Below are 15,476 nucleotides of genomic sequence, written 5' to 3'. Positions count from 1 at the left end.
GGAACCGAGGCTTCCGCTCAGCGGAGAAGCAAGATGGCCACGGATAGGGGCGGCTCTGGACCTGGCCCGGGCAGTACGGGTCTTCTTTTCCTGTTGTCTTTCTGCGTCCTACTGGCAGGTGAGGCCCCCTCGCCCTTGAGCTCCGCCGTGTGAGGGGAACCCTTCGGACCTGTCCAAACGCGAGCGCCGGCGTCTCCCTTTTGGTCCCTTCTGCCCCTCTGTCCCCCCACCCTGTAAATCCTCTTTCTCTTTCGTTCCCACGACAGAAGTTCCCCCTTTGCCTGAACCTGTAGGTCCCTTCTCCACTGCGGCACGTCGTGTCGCTTCATTACCTGCTCCAGGCTCTTCCTGGACTTCCAGCCCGCTTTGTCCGGTGCCTCAATTCCCTACAGCCCAGCCACCCCACTCATAACCAAAATGTGCAGGTGTGAAAGTTTAGCTTCCTTCCCTGCGTTTAGACTTTATTCTAAAGATGAAAACAGCCTCGTTCTGTGGGTGCTGTGCACGCTTAAAAGGTAGATCATTTCTTCTCTGTTGATTACGCCATAAACCCCTGTCTCAGTTTCTTTCATTAGTGAAGGGAGGCTAGGGTAGGGTGTGGGAACTCTTAACTGTTGAGAGTCCGAAGTATTGACTCGAGGAACTTTAAGCCTTTATAGTGTGGGTAAATGTGCTTACTTTCCGATATATGGCTTATTTGTTGGTTGAGCCCTAAAATGAAAACATGGCTGTATATAATCAGGACTGTGCCTTCCCCAGCATTCACATGTGTTTTAAGATCCCTAAAGGAGAAGCTACAGCAGCCTACACTGTGGGCACATGCAAATGACCTACTGATGTTAGATTAACTGACAGGTGTGTGACATAGATGTCTCCTAATTCTGTTCTGACTCCTGGGAAAAAAAAAATCTCATTTTTTTTCATTATTGTAATCTGTACTCTTAGACCAGCACCCATGTAATATGCATACAGGATAGAAAAGTGGAAGGGTGCCCACACATACAACCAGAAGCTGGCACATCACAGGGTAAATACCCGTCCTTTGACAAATCAAGTTTTCTCTCTTTTAGCTTCACCAGTACTTCCTCTACACGGAATATGTTGTAATCTTCTGAAGCAGTTAGCCGGATGCTTGGTAGAGCATTTATGTGCTCCAACAGGGTGCCCAAGAAGTGAGAGTGGATGCTAGTTTTGTGTTTCAAAGTACGACATTGAATGATTTACCCATTTCATACATACATCAAGAATATGACATGGTAGAAGCTAGTACCAGTGTCTCTCAATTTCTTTTAACACTTTGTCTTCTCATCAGGTTTGTGTGGGGGAAACTCAGTGGAGAGGAAGATCTACATCCCCTTAAATAAAACAGCTCCCTGTGTCCGTCTGCTCAATGCCACTCATCAGATTGGCTGCCAGTGTGAGTTGAGTTGGGGTTTGTGTTTGTGGCCATTGGTGTTTCAGTCTGTGCCCTGCTTAGGAGTCTAAGCACTCAAATTAGATGTGAGTAGAAGATAATAATAAAGAAATATCCGTCAAACCAGGCAAGATAATTAACAAACAGTAAGTTTTAAGAAAATTCTGTATACCAAACATTTTAGATATGTACTTCAACCAACCCACCATGAGAACCTGAGCACCATTTTGCAAATTCTGAAACCCAGACTTAAAGAAGTTCAGTAATTGTTCCAAGGTTATTCTGGAGTAAAATCAGGATTTGAACCCTGGCATCCCAAGTTCTAAGCCAAGACTCTTTAACTACCCTACTATACTATTTTCCAAGGAGAAAGAAGTCTTATATTCCATGAAGTCTAGTCATCAGCTGCACTCTGACATCTTTCTGGGACCAAAATGGGCTTTTTTTTTAAGCAGCCCTTTTTTTAAAGATTTTATTTAATTATTTGAGAGGTAGAGTTACAGACAGTAAGAGACAGAAAGGTCCTCTCTCCACTGGTTCACCCCTCAAATGGCCATAAATCGTCGGAGCTACACCAATCTGAAGCCAGGAGCTTCTTCCAGGTCTCCCACGGGGGTCCAGGGGCCAATGGACTTGGGCCATCCTCCACTGCTTTCCTTGGTCATAGCAGGGAGCTGGATGGGAAAGAGGAGCAGCTGGGACTAGAACCGGCACACTATGGAATGCCAGCGCCACAGGCAGAGGATTAACCTGCGCCACAGTGCCGGCCCCCAAAATGGGCTTCTTAGAAATAGTAAACTAGGGGCCGGCATTGTGGCACAGCATGTTATGCTGCGGCTTGCAATTCCAGCATCCCACATTTGAGTGCTGGTTCCAAGCTGCTCTACTTCCAATCCAGCTCCCTGTTACTGTGCCTAAGAAGGCAGCAGGTGATGGCTAAAGTACTGGGAGTCCCAGCCACCCATGTGGGAGACCAGGATGGAGTTCCTGGCTCCTGGCTTTGTCCTGGTCTAGCCCTGGCTGTTGCAGGCATTTGGGGGAGTGAACCAGTGGAAGGAAGATCCATCTCTCTCTGCCTTTCAGGTAAATAAGTATATCTTTAAAAAAAAAAAAAAAAAAAAAAAAAAAAGAAAAGAAAATGTCTGGAATGGTTGGCAGGTATCAGGAATTCGATAAAAAAAAAAAAAAGCAATGAACTATTTGAAGAATAAGCATTGAAAATGAAGTATTCAAGTTTATCTTGTGCTTTGTAAATGTGTTCCAAAATAGATTGCCATGACACTGTGATTCTAAAACAACTATCAGAATCACAGTGAGGAAAAAGTTATGATCTGAAGACCAAATCCCAGTTTTTCTGTTGCTTAACTTGCTGTTGTCATATTTTGTTCTTTCATGAACAGTAGAGAGTAGTTTGTGTTATGAATATGTTAATTGTCCCATCTTCCTGCTATAGGAAGCACTTGACCAGGTTTCTACTCTGGGTTTGAGGGTGGTGGAGACCCAAGTCATCCACGTCCAATGCGTGCTGTCAGATTGCTGGTCTTGCTAGAACCTCACTATCCGCGTCAAAGGCCAGGCCCCGTGCTCTTGGAGCTGGACTCCATGCAGGGCCCTGTTGAAGTGAGTCATCCTGCTGCATGTTCTTTGAACAGCCCCGTGGGAAGTGAAGCAATAGCCTCTAGAGACTAAAGCCAGGAACCAATACAGAGAGACAAGAGGGGAGGGGCTGGACTCTAGCCGTTTCCTCATGAAGCTCTTGTTTCCTTTCCAACCTGTTTATGTTTTATTTCTAAGTCTTATTTGGTCAAATCTGTCTGTTCTGAGCAAACTATACCCTGACAGCATGATAAAACGAAGGAGAAAAAGTGAGACCCAGATTGGATTTTCTGGTTGTAATGACCTGCTTCTTTCAGACTCTTTAAAGTGCTCAGAGGGAGCTGTATGTGTTTCTTTTTCCCCACTCCCTTGCTCCCTGCTTCCTTCCCCACTGTGCCATGTGAGTAGAGGCGGAAAAGCTGCGCCTCATGAAAGGCCCAGCGAAGGCACGCACAACTGAAGACTGCGTAGTCGCCACCTGGAACCCAGGTTTTTCAGTCTAATATTGTAAATTCTTCCTTCCTTCCTGGAGCTGAAATTAGGTATTTTTTTATTTGCATACCAGTTTTTCCATATCCCATGTTTTAAATGCCATGACAAGGACTGATGTTTTTTGTTTTACCCAGAACATCCAGTGGTATCTGGATATTATCTACAGTTGTTTCAGACTCTGATAGTCCTCAAAATTTTATTGTTAGAACCGTCCACGTAAATTTAAGTATCTCTGCGTTTAGACCACAGTTAAATGTTGGGGCCTTGCTCTCCCGTGTGCAGATTCCCAATGGCAGGTATTTCAGTGCTGTGGTCTAGAAGCACGGTTCTCGTGGCTGGCTGTTTAAAATGAAGGATTGGTTTTCACAAAGGAAGATTCAAAACTAGCACTGCAAGCTAGAGACATACAGCCTCACATCTCCAGTGGGAAATACAGGTTGGAAAACTTTGGTGTCAGTTTTTTTTAAGATTTTTATGTTTTTTTTTATTTATTTGAAAGGCAGAGTTAGAGAAGAGGAGAGACAGAGAGATCTTCCATCTGCTGGTTCATTCCCCAAATGACCACAATGGTCAGGGCCGGGTCAGGCTGAAGCTAGGATGCTGGAGCTTCTTCCAGGTCTTCCACGTGGGTGCAGGGGTCCAAGGCTTTGGGCCGTCTCTGCTGCTTTCTCAGGTACATTAGCAGGGAGCTGGATCAGAAATGGAGCAGCCACGACTTGAACTGGACGCTGTAGACGGTGGCTTAACCTGCTGTGCTACGGTGCCAGCCCTGGTGTCGATTTCCTCAATGTTGTGTATGTGACTGATGTGGTTGAGAGAAAAGGGAAAGAAAATGAAGATCACAGAGCCTCTGTGGTATTTCGTGAACAAGGGTTGTAATGTGTTCTCTGGGGCCTATTTGTCCTCCACTCCCTCCCATTAACCTGATGGAGCTGGGACAATTCAGCTTTGCGCTGAAGTCCAAAGATGACTGTATTCATCCAGATAATGTTGTTTCATCTTTAGGGTTAGAATCTGTGAAGGCAAAGTCAGAAATGTCAACCGTAGGAGCTTTAATTGGACCTTTTCTGTCCCTGCAGCTTCAATTAGTGGGGACACAGGAGTTATCCACGTTGTGGAGAAGATGGAGGACCTGCAGTGGGTGTTGACCGATGGCCCCAACCCTCCTTACATGGTTCTGCTGGAGGGCAACCTCTTTACCAGGTAAGACCTGGATGTGCCTGCTAGGAAAATACCTTTACAGAGGGAAACATTGAGTGACACCAGTGTGAGTAAAAGCTTCCCTTGGCTGCCCTGGTCTGGTCAGGGGGAGGTGCAGGAGTGGCTCTCGGAAGGAATGAGCACCATCAGAGGCAGTCATCTCCGTGACCTAAAAAAAGAGCTGGGGGTGGGCGTTGGGCACAGCAGTTAAGACATCACTCAAGATGCCCACGTCCTGTATTGAAATGCATGGGTTCAAGTCCCAGCTTTGCTTCCTGTTCCAGCTTCTACTAATGTGCACCCTGGGAGACAATGGGATGGTTGGGTCCCTGCCACCTATAAGGGGAACCCAGATTGAGTTCCCAACTCCTGGCTTCAGCCTGACCCAGCCCCAGGTGTCGTGGGCATTTGGGGATTGAGCCAGCAGATGGGAGATCTCTGTTTCTCTGCCTTTCAAAAAAATTTTTAAAAAGAATAATTTAAAGCCGGCGCCGTGGCTCAATAGGCTAATCCTCCACCTTGCGGCGCCGGCACACCGGGTTCTAGTCCCGGTTGGGGCGCCGGATTCTGTCCCGGTTGCCCCTCTTCCAGGCCAGCTCTCTGCTATGGCCAGGGAGTGCAGTGGAGGATGGCCCAGGTGCTTGGGCCCTGCACCCCATGGGAGACCAGGAAAAAGCACCTGGCTCCTGGCTCCTGCCAGGATCAGCGCGGTGCGCCGGCTGCAGCGGCGGCCATTGGAGGGTGAACCAACGGCAAAGGAAGACCTTTCTCTCTCTGTCTCTCTCTCACTGTCCACTCTGCCTGTCAAAAAAAAAAAAAAAAAAAAAAAAAAGAATAATTTAAAAATCAGAATAGAGCTGTAGTGAGTAAAGATTCTAGGGAAGACAGGAGTACCAGGGTCACTCAGGGGCAGGAGAGATGAGCCCTGAGTTCAGCTTGGACCTTAGTCTGGAATCAGAAGTTAGAGACTGGCAAAAGGAAGAAATGAGTCGACAGTTCTGCATCCCTTAATTCTCCATTTGTTGCCATCTGGAGGGTAGGCAATGACCTGTCTGACGCTTTCCTGTCCTTTCATGGTATTCCTCCCTATTCCAGGGAGACAATGGAGAAGCTGAAGGGGAGAACCAGCCGCATTGCTGGACTTGCAGTGACCATAGCCAAGCCCAATTCCACCTCAGGCTTCTCTCCCAGTGTGCAGTGCCCAAATGATGGGTTTGGTAAGAACCTCAACCAACTAGCAAAACCTATTGTTACACAAGGCTCATTGTTGCTTCAGTGTCATGTCTTTGTGAAGGGGGTGTGTGTGTGTGCCTGTCTGTGTGGATTGTGAGCAGCTGACTCCCAGACAGAAGTGTTTCTTTGTGCCACTCATCCCTTCTGTCTCTTGCTTCCCCTCTTCCACTGACCTTCCATCATTCCTTCTTGTCACATGCTCAGACCCCTAATTTGCCAACCTCGGGTTCCCTGATACCAGTAGCTCTCTATTTCAGTAGGGGTGATGGTAGAGTCAGGCCTCCTTTGCACCACTGCCTCCTTTTGAACTCTCAGTTCCAACTCCGTGAAATTCTCATCTTTATCCTTCACTGGGTCCCTAAGAGCTTGGTGCATCAATGACCCATTTGTCCCTCACCCTGTCCCCCCCGTCCCCCCCCATCAGGTGTTTATTCCAGCTCTTACGGGTCAGAGTTTGCTCACTGCAGAGGTGTGCCATGGAACCCTGAGGGCAATGGCTTGGCTTATGAAGACTTCAGTTTCCCTATATTTCTTCTTGAAGATGAAAATGAAACCAAGGTCATCAAACAGGTAAGGATTTTGCCAGCTCTTGCCAGTTCTGGCTAGAAAGAGCGTCATTTATAGGCTATCCTACTGCTCATTCTAATGCAACCTATGAAAGATGCACTACAAAAAGAACCAAGAAGTATTTTTTTCTCGTTTTCCCCTCTCCTGTTTCTCTCCTGCCTGATACCATAGCATTAAAGGTTTTTAGACTGGAAGAAAATAATAAAGGAAAGAATAATCTGAAGCAAGGTATTCGGCACTGGTTAAGAATAAGGTAAAAAGATCATTGGACTAGGAATTGAGACATTCAATTTGGGAATTTCTCAGGTTCTTTTTAGCTCTGATATGGACCAGTTCTAGTCTAGTGTCTTCATTCTTGACACAAAGAGCAGTTAAGAGATATGTTCAAAGTTTCATGGTGAGTTGATGTCTAAGCGATCTTGGATCTTAGTTTTGACCTCTAGTTCAATGTTTCTTTTATCAAGTCACATTAAGAGCAGTGGCTGATGATCCACATTAGACCAGGCATTTGGGGTGGGTTAATTTCATCTGCCCAAGCCAAGCCATTGCGTCTGTGTCCTCTTGCACCTGTTGATGAGTTTTTCTCTTTGACCTTGTAGATCCTGTGGTTGTACTAGGACAACTATAGCTCAGGGACTGATGTCTCCCAAATGGGAGTGGCTTAAGGATGGAGCTGGGCCCTCCTCTTTCTGGGAAGTAAGGGAGGGCTCCACAGCTAGCTGTCTCAGTGGGGTCCATCTCCCCCTTCCAGTGCTACCACGATCACAACCTGAGTCAGAACGGCTCAGCACCCACCTTCCCGCTGTGTGCCATGCAGCTCTTCTCACACATGCATGCTGTCGTCAGCACTGCCACCTGCATGCGGCGCAGCTCCATCCAGAGCTCCTTCAGCATCAACCCAGGTAGGGCAGATCCCGGCCGTGCTGGGTGTACCGGGGTAGGGGAGGAGAAGCTGGCCAAAGGAGGTCTTGGTAGGGAAGGAGAGGGCGCAGGCAGAGAGTGCTGGGTAGAAGTAGAAACACTTCTGGACAGCTTCAACAGCGTGTAGCTGAAGTGGGTGGTGGCAGCGAAACCAACCTGGAAGAGCTGGAGGTAGAGAAAGTGATGCAGAGTCAGGGGCCACGGTCAGAGGAGGCTCAGAGGCTTTCTGTACAGCTACCCTTTCCCCTAGTCCTGTTGATGGCCCACTGTGTCCATGCAGAAATCGTCTGTGACCCCCTGTCTGACTACAACGTATGGAGCATGCTGAAGCCTATAAATACATCGGGAACATTGGAGCCTGATGACAGGGTTGTAATTGCTGCCACCCGGGTGAGTGTTGGCCCCTGATCGGGATGGGCAGGATTAGCACAGAAAGACCTGGCCTGGCTCTTGGGAATATCGGATTTCAGAGTTGCTGCATCAGGCATCAGGGGGGGTCTCAAATGGAGAAGGATCTAGGCTGTGGGACTCCTAGGCTGTGCTCATCACCCCAGGATACATGTGTCCTCTCTGCTGAAACTGTGGGGAACGTTTAGGCCTGGACCTAATTTCTGGTTTTAAAGGGCACTCCCTCTGCCTTTCTTCTGTTGTACCCAGCTGGACAGTCGCTCCTTTTTCTGGAACGTGGCCCCGGGCGCGGAAAGTGCTGTTGCCTCCTTCGTCACCCAGCTGGCTGCAGCTGAAGCTTTGCAGAAGGCACCGGATGTGAACACCCTGCCCCGCAACGTCATGTTTGCCTTCTTCCAAGGGGTAGGGCTGTTTGAGGTGGGGTGGCAGGGAAGGAGAGGGTGTGGGGAGGACCTCAGCGCTGGACCTAAGTTGTGGATCAGCACAGAGCTTTTGTCTTTTGTATACACCCTCATGTGTGTCCTCTTTGCGTTCCTGTTTTTTTTTTTTTTTTTTAAACCTGCTACGCCCTGAGTTAATGTAACCCCCTCCTAGATTCCCTACTGAGAAAAGATCTATTTGAGGCATCCTTTCACTTTCATTCTCTGGATCCCTTTCCTGCTCCCTCCACCCAGGAACCCACTGGCACACAGCCTGGCCTCAGAATAAGGTCATAGCAGCCATGGCTGAGTGGGTGGAGGAGGGCGAGAGTTGAGAAGCAGGCACAAAGCAGCTGTGGGTTGCCTTGGGCATTTACGAAGTACATTTTCCCCATTTCTGGGCACAAGAAGTCCTGTGATGCATACATGTGAGGAGTGGTCACAGGCCAGGGGGTGGTGGGTGGAGGGGAAGTCATGTGCCTGGAAGCTGACTTAACAGTTGAGAGGACCCGAGACAGTAGCCTTCCTGCCTGCTGCTTTGATGCCCTGGCCTTTCTTGGGGCTGCTCTGACCATCTGGAATGTCTGTTTCCTTTCTCACCCATGCCCACGCCTCAGGAAACTTTTGACTACATTGGCAGCTCGAGAATGGTGTACGACATGGAGAAAGGCAAGTTTCCTGTGCCGTTGGAGAACATCGCCTCGTTCGTGGAGCTGGGACAGGTGTGCAGCACGTGTCTTTCTCCCCTCCCCTTCCTACTCACAGCTTGCCCCTCTGTGGTCCTGTTGTGCTCACTTCTGGTACCACCGCCTCTCCCTTGACTGCCTTCCCCCAGACAAGGGCCAGAACAGGAGACTGATTGCTGCTTCTTCATCTTCTCCCCAAGGTGGCCTTGAGAACCTCGCTAGAGCTTTGGATGCACACGGATCCCATGTCTCAGAAAAATGAGTCCGTAAGGACCGAGGTAACCAGAGCATCTCTTCATTTCCTGCTTCAGCAGCTCGGTATACGGGCCCCATCCCCAACCCCTGCCCTGTCCTCACCAACCCCCAGGGCCTGTGAGACGGGATCAGGTTAGGTGTTGGGTGAAGGAGGAACACCACAGCCATTGTTTCTTGCTGGGAAGAATCCTGAGCCGAGCGACTTCCTGTTGGCTTTCTGGATGGGTAGTTCTCTGATCACTTGGTGCATAGCAGACTGCCACTGCCCAGGAAGGACAGGTGGTGACCAGTGTCCTTTCTCTCCTTGCTGCCTCATAGATCCAGTTGTCAAGGCTGCCCTGCCAGAAGTGCAGTCCTGGCTCTGTCAGATGCCCTACCCCAGTCGTCTTCTACTTCCTCAGTGCTTGTTCAAGACCCTTCCTCCCCTCCAGGTCCAGCTCTAAGCCTGCTTTCTACCATGAAGTCCTCTTCCTGCCACTCTTGCCTTCCATGTCGCCCCTGCTCTGGACTCCTGTAGTACTCAGAAAATCAGTTACCCGTTTGGCATCCAGCTTACAGTTTTGCCTTACTATTTGCTCCCTGCGGTTCTGTACAGCAGGTGATCAGTGAAGCAGCCACTGAGAGGAAGGCAGTGGCCCGAGGACAGTGGGATTTACCTATAAATGTGAAAAAAACACAGGCCTCCACTTTGTGCCCTGATTTTGTAGCTCTGAAAAGAATGGTGAGAGCTACAGGAACTTCAGAGAGCTCTGTTCCCAAAAGGCTTGGGGAATATAGATCTGGGAGAGCATAGGGTAGCTCCCCAAGCTGGCCTCCTGTCCCCAGCCTCCCATGCATTAATCTGCCCTGTCTCCCCAGGTGGAGGAACTCCTGGCCACACTGGAGAGGAGTGGTGCTGATGTCCCCGATGTTGTCCTCAGGAGGCTGAGTGAGTCCCAGGCCCTCCCACCATCTTCTCTGCAGCGATTTCTTCGAGCTCGAAACATCTCTGGTGTTGTTCTGGCCGACCACTCTGGTTCCTTCCACAACAAGTAAGAGTCAGGCTCTGCACCCTCATTCTCTGAGAGAGAGTGTATTGTGCAGACTATGAGAAAGCTCACACTCTCTCCTCTCCCCACATCAACCCCCTCCAAACCCTCTAGTAAGTCTGTGTTCTTGGCTCTGGGGCCTGTTCACGCCAGACCTGGCCACCTCCTTAGATTCAGAACACCATCCTCAGCCTTGGCTCTGCTTCTCTCAAGCTCTCCTGGGACTTGAGTTCCCCAGGGCTGCCAGCAGAGGGCATCATCTCAAACAAGAGCCCGGGGAAGCAAGCTGGGGTTCCTTTGGCTGGAGGAAAGAGAGCAGTCCCTGTCCGTGGCCCTGCCTAGGGTGCCACAGACACTGTTAATGCACCTGTTCTTGCCGTGTGGTAGGTGCACAAGGATGGAAATGCACCCTAAGGGGGGGGTGCTCCAGAGACAAGAAGTGAGGCCCTGTTAGTCCTCGCTTTCCTGCTCCATGGTACCCTTGAGTCCTGGGACAGGAGGGCACTTCCTACTCAGGCTGGATTGCTGAGTTCCTCAGCCTCCTTGGGGCCAAATGAGTGTCTAAGCAAAAATGCTTAAGCTTCAGTTCTCCAACCCCAGCGAAATAACACATTTTCATTCATTCAGGGGAGTGAGGGTTGCAGCAGTTAGGGTCAGGTGTCTTCTGCACCACTTTGGGATGAGGGATAATTTTGTTTGAACACACTTTGGACTTGATCCTATGGCTGAGCTGACTGAGGGACAGGGGTCCTCTGACAGTCGAGGCTGGGAGTTCTTTTCTTTTAGCTCCTCTTTTAAGACCTACCTCCTTGGGGCCCCCCAAGGATTGTGATGGTGACTCCATCTGGTATATTCCTTTTTTAAAATTTTTTTAAAAACTTTATTTATTTTGATAGAGTTGAGAGAGGGAAAGACAGAGAGAGATAAAGAGAGGTCTTCATCCACTGGCTCATTCCCCAAATGGCTACAACAGCTGAGGCTGGGCCAGACCAAAGCCAGGAGCCAGGAGCTTCTTCCAAATCTCCTACACGGGTGCAAGGACCCAAGCACTTGGGCCATCTTCCACTGCTTTCCCAGGTGCATTAGCAGGGAGCTGGATCAGAAGTAGAGCAGCTGGGACTCAAGCCAGCACCCATGTGGGATGCTGGCGCTGTAGACAATGGCTTATCCCACTATGCCACAGCGTTGGTTCCTGGTTTGTTCCTTTTTTTTTTTTTTTAAGATTTAGTTATTTATTTGAAAGAGTTACATAGATAGAAAGGAGAGGCAGAGAGAGAGGTCTTCCATCTGCTAGTTCATTCCACAATTGGCCACAGTGGCCAGAGCTGTGCCAATCTGAAGCCAGGAGCCAGGAGCTTCTTCTGGGTCTCCCAAGCAAGTGCAGGGGCCCAAGGACTTGGGCTATCTAGTTGTTTTTCCAGGCCATAGCAGAGAGCTGGATAGGAAGTGGAGCAGCTGGGGCTCGAACTGGCATCCATATGGGATGTCAGCACTGCAGGCGATGGCTTTACCTGCTACGCCATAGCACTGGCCTTGGTATATTCTTATATATCTGTGAGCAGACCTGATCCTACCACCTGCCTGACCCCACTCCCTTCCCCCACTGTCAGCTACCCTCAATATAAACGTTGAAGCACACAGTCGTACGGTAGTCCTGATGCATGTCAGAGTTCTCTGAAAATCAGGTTGACCGATCTCGTGCATCGCCAGCCCAGATCATCCTGTGTTGAAAGACCTCGGCCCATTTACCTTCTTGACCTTGTCTGCTAGGAAAGTCTGTGTGCTTCCCTAGTGACCCCCAACCCTTACTGCTGCTATTCTCTGTATTTCCTTTAATGTGGGGTCCTGATTTTCTCTCTTCCCCTGTCCTCTGGATGATGAAAAGTAAGGTGCTACGTTCCTGCATCAGAGCCATTTGAGTAGCAAAGGGGCGGAGCGTTGGCTCAGTGTAGCCAAGGCTCATGCCGACTTTCCTGGCAGATACTACGAGAGCATTTATGACACCGCTGAGAACATTAATGTGGTCTATCCAGAGTGGCTGAGCCCTGAAGAGGACCTGAACTTAGTGACAGACACTGCCAAGGTAGCACTGACCCCGGCTGGGTGGGAGCACAGGGAACGCGGTGAAGGTGCCGAGGAGGTCAGTGCTTGAGGATGGAAGAGACGGTCACTCAGCCCCACTCCTCACCTACCGCAGGCCCTGGCGAATGTGGCCACGGTGCTGGGACGCGCACTGTACGAGCTTGCAGGAGGAACCAACTTCACACACACAGTCCAGGCTGATCCCCAAACGGTAGGAGCACATGGGCCCCAGCCCCTTCTCCGCCTCAGTTTGCACAGATTGCCCCCGTCCTTTAGGGCCCTTGTCTCGTTTCCCAAACCTTAACGCTTGGTGCACCTGGTGCCCCAGAGAGCTCGTGGATGGGAGCCGTGTACACCCTCACGGCTCATCTCCATCCCCCAGCTCCAGTCCTCCTGGCCAGCCCGCTTCCTGCCCCATGACTGGATCTCCGCTTGGAATTCCTTCCCTAGGCCCGCTCCAAGTCCCAGGGTTTTCTCTTGTCGCTGTTCCAATCCTAGGTCACCCGCCTGCTCTATGGGTTTCTGATCAGAGCCAACAACTCCTGGTTCCAGTCTATCCTCAGGCACGACCTCCGGTCCTACTTGGGTAAGCGTGTGGTGTGCAGACGGGACCCTTAGCTGAGGAAAGGTCATCACCTCTGTTTAACCTTTACTGGTTGTTTTGTTTTTTTGTTTTTTTGTTTTTTGTGTTTTTTTTTTTTTGCCCCTGTTCCCCCTTCCCCATTTTACTTTTCTTTCTCCCTGTGTTTGTTGGGTTGTTTTCACTTAACCTTCCCTCTTCTGGCTCCTGCCAATTTTGGACTTTCCTTGTTTCTGCCTGCCCTTGCCCCACCTCCCACCAACCATCGTCCCCTTCCCTGGGTCTGCAATCAGGCGACAGCCCTCTTCAGCATTACATCGCCGTCTCCAGCCCCACCAACACCACCTACGTGGTGCAGTATGCCTTGGCAAATTTGACCGGCACGGTGATGAACCTCACCCGAGAGCAGTGCCAAGACCCAAGTAAAGTCCCGAGTGAAAACAAGGATGTGAGTGGTGGTGGGTGTCGGAGATGCCCCAGGTCCCTTTCCCTGCGGACGGCTGGCATATCTGCTGGGCCTAGGTGGGCCTGGGGAGTGGGCTGGACAGGTCGGGGATGCAGCCTTTGGAACATGAGCGTTGAAGAGGTAGTAGCCTGGGTGGAAACAGAGTCTAAAGGGTGGGACGATGACAGCCAGTGGGCGTGGTTGGTTGGAGCATGGTGTGGGTCTGAGGTGAGAGGCCGAGTGAGAGGATCACCTCAGCCCACAGTGTGGCCTCTCCTCCTCTGCAGCTCTATGAGTACTCATGGGTTCAGGGCCCCTTGAATTCCAACAAGACGGACCGGCTGCCCCGCTGTGTGCGTTCCACGGCACGGCTGTCCAGGGCCTTGTCCCCTGCCTTCGAACTGAGTCAGTGGAGCTCCACCGAATACTCCACATGGACTGAGAGCCGCTGGAAGGACATCCGTGCCCGGATATTTCTCATCGCCAGCAAAGAGCTTGAGGTGAGAGGGGTTGGGGGAGGCAGGTGGCAGAAATCTCTGTCACTCCTTTTTACGTCTCTTAGCTCCTGCCCACGTCCATTCGCCTCAGATTTGCGTTAAAAACCTGCGGCAAATCTGTCCCTGGTCAGCCAGTGTGTCCCAGGGGAAGGCTTTCTCACCGACGGCTGGAGTCTGTGTTCATTCTGGAGAGCCCCTGTGGATCCGGGAAGTTCTTCCACAGCTCCATTCCCGTCTGGCCCAGCTGGGATGAGCCAGTCCAGTATGACTGTGCCCCTGCCATAAGTCAGTCAGTGCTGTAAGTGCCAGGAGAGGGTCAAAGCCATGGGTCCTACTTTCAAGATGCTTAAAATCTAATACAAGGTGGCCGGCGCCGTGGCTCAATAGGCTAATCCTCCACCTTGCGGCGCCGGCACACCGGGTTCTAGTCCCGGTCGGGGCGCCGGATTCTGTCCCGGTTGCCCCTCTTCCAGGCCAGCTCTCTGCTATGGCCAGGGAGTGCAGTGGAGGATGGCCCAGGTGCTTGGGCCCTGCACCCCATGGGAGACCAGGAAAAGCACCTGGATCCTGGATCCTGGCTCCTGCCATCGGATCAGCGCGGTGCGCCCGGCTGCAGCAGCGGCCATTGGAGGGTGAACCAACGGCAAAAGGAAGACCTTTCTCTCTCTGTCTCTCTCTCTCACTGTCCACTCTGCCTGTCAAAAAAAAAAAAAAAAAAAAAAAAAAAATCTAATACAAGGTAGATGCGAGGACAGAGACATGGCATTTTCCAATGGGGAGATTTAAGTTGCCTGTGACTTTCCCCTACTTGGTGCTTGAAGCCCAGATCCCCATATCTGCCAGCCCCAAACAGTGGCCCACTGCGGCCACGTCCCCAAGAATCCTCCTCTCCTCCCCCGTACCCTGCAGTTCCTCACCCTGATGGTAGGCTTCGGCATCCTCGCCTTCTCGCTCATCGTCACCTACTGCGTCAATGCCAAGGCCGACATCCTCTTCATTGCTCCCCGCGAGCCAGGATCTGTGTCTTACTAAGGAGGACCCCAGCGTGTCCCGCCAGCTCTGCACTTCCAAGATCATCAGTCCCACTGGGACACAAACCACTAGTTTGTCACTGGAAGCTCTCTGAGTCTGCCTCAGACTGGGATTAACAGAAGGGAGTGGAACTGTCCAAAAGAGACAGAGAGGAACAAGTCGCCTCTATTCCCTACCATTTCCCCAACCCCTTCCCCGTCCTTTCCTCCTCTCCTACGCCTGCCAGATTCTGGAATTACAAACAGGAGCTTCTTGCTGCTGTTGAACTCCTGGTCTCCCACCCTCATTTGCCACCCTTCAGGATCCCTCTTCTCTTTCCACCCTGCCTCGGACCTCCCTCTGCTCCCCACCCCTCCCCTCGAAGCCCTGAGAAGGAACACTGGGGGCGGGGGCGTCCGGACTGAGCGTGCTCCTTCCCGTCCCCCCCTCTGCAGGTCCTCACCTGGCACTTCAGGGTGGGTGTGCTGCTGGGAAGATTCCCGCCTCCAGCACACACTGCTCAGTTGTACTTTTTATTAAGCTGTAATTTCTATTTTTGTTGTTTTCTTTTTCTTTTTCTTTTTTTTTTTTTTTGTAAATATATAAATAGGGGGTTTCATTAAAATAGGTTATCCCATCTGA

At 50.7% G+C, this 15,476-nt stretch overlaps 1 protein-coding gene across 2 annotated transcripts; it reads left to right on the top strand.

The window, feature by feature from the left end:
- Nucleotides 1-19: 19 nt before the first annotated feature.
- On the top strand, nucleotides 20-15,476 carry NCSTN (nicastrin). 2 transcript variants are annotated; one of them, XM_089299714.1, is made up of 18 exons: nucleotides 20-118; nucleotides 1,313-1,417; nucleotides 4,006-4,175; nucleotides 4,582-4,705; nucleotides 5,798-5,919; nucleotides 6,360-6,505; nucleotides 7,254-7,404; nucleotides 7,704-7,813; nucleotides 8,081-8,233; nucleotides 8,868-8,972; nucleotides 9,137-9,214; nucleotides 10,050-10,222; nucleotides 12,200-12,302; nucleotides 12,417-12,512; nucleotides 12,800-12,887; nucleotides 13,175-13,329; nucleotides 13,614-13,826; nucleotides 14,733-15,476. In XM_089299714.1, the coding sequence occupies exons 3-18, from the start codon at nucleotides 4,100-4,102 to the stop codon at nucleotides 14,853-14,855; spliced, it is 2,016 nt and encodes a 671-aa protein (XP_089155840.1). In that variant the 5' UTR covers nucleotides 20-118; nucleotides 1,313-1,417; nucleotides 4,006-4,099; the 3' UTR covers nucleotides 14,856-15,476. The 2 variants fall into 2 exon arrangements, with proteins under 2 accessions (XP_089155840.1, XP_069933580.1); XM_070077479.2 differs by lacking the exon at nucleotides 4,006-4,175.

This window comes from Oryctolagus cuniculus, chromosome 7, assembly GCF_051225735.1.
Source record: "Oryctolagus cuniculus isolate XC-2025 breed Fujian yellow rabbit chromosome 7, ASM5122573v1, whole genome shotgun sequence".
Classification (NCBI taxonomy): domain Eukaryota; kingdom Metazoa; phylum Chordata; class Mammalia; order Lagomorpha; family Leporidae; genus Oryctolagus; species Oryctolagus cuniculus.
Note: the sequence above shows the minus strand (reverse complement) of the source record. Positions and strands in the feature narration are given on the sequence as shown.

What these genes read in the sequence shown, in the direction of transcription:
- NCSTN (XM_070077479.2), top strand. Translation starts at nt 34, where the DNA reads ATGGCCACGGATAGGGGCGGCTCTGGACCTGGCCCGGGCAGTACGGGT. An exon ending in GAGGGCAACCTCTTTACCAG is followed by an intron (nt 4,706 to 5,797) that starts GTAAGACCTGGA and finishes TCCCTATTCCAG; the next exon opens with GGAGACAATGGAGAAGCTGA. An exon ending in AAACCAAGGTCATCAAACAG is followed by an intron (nt 6,506 to 7,253) that starts GTAAGGATTTTG and finishes TCCCCCTTCCAG; the next exon opens with TGCTACCACGATCACAACCT.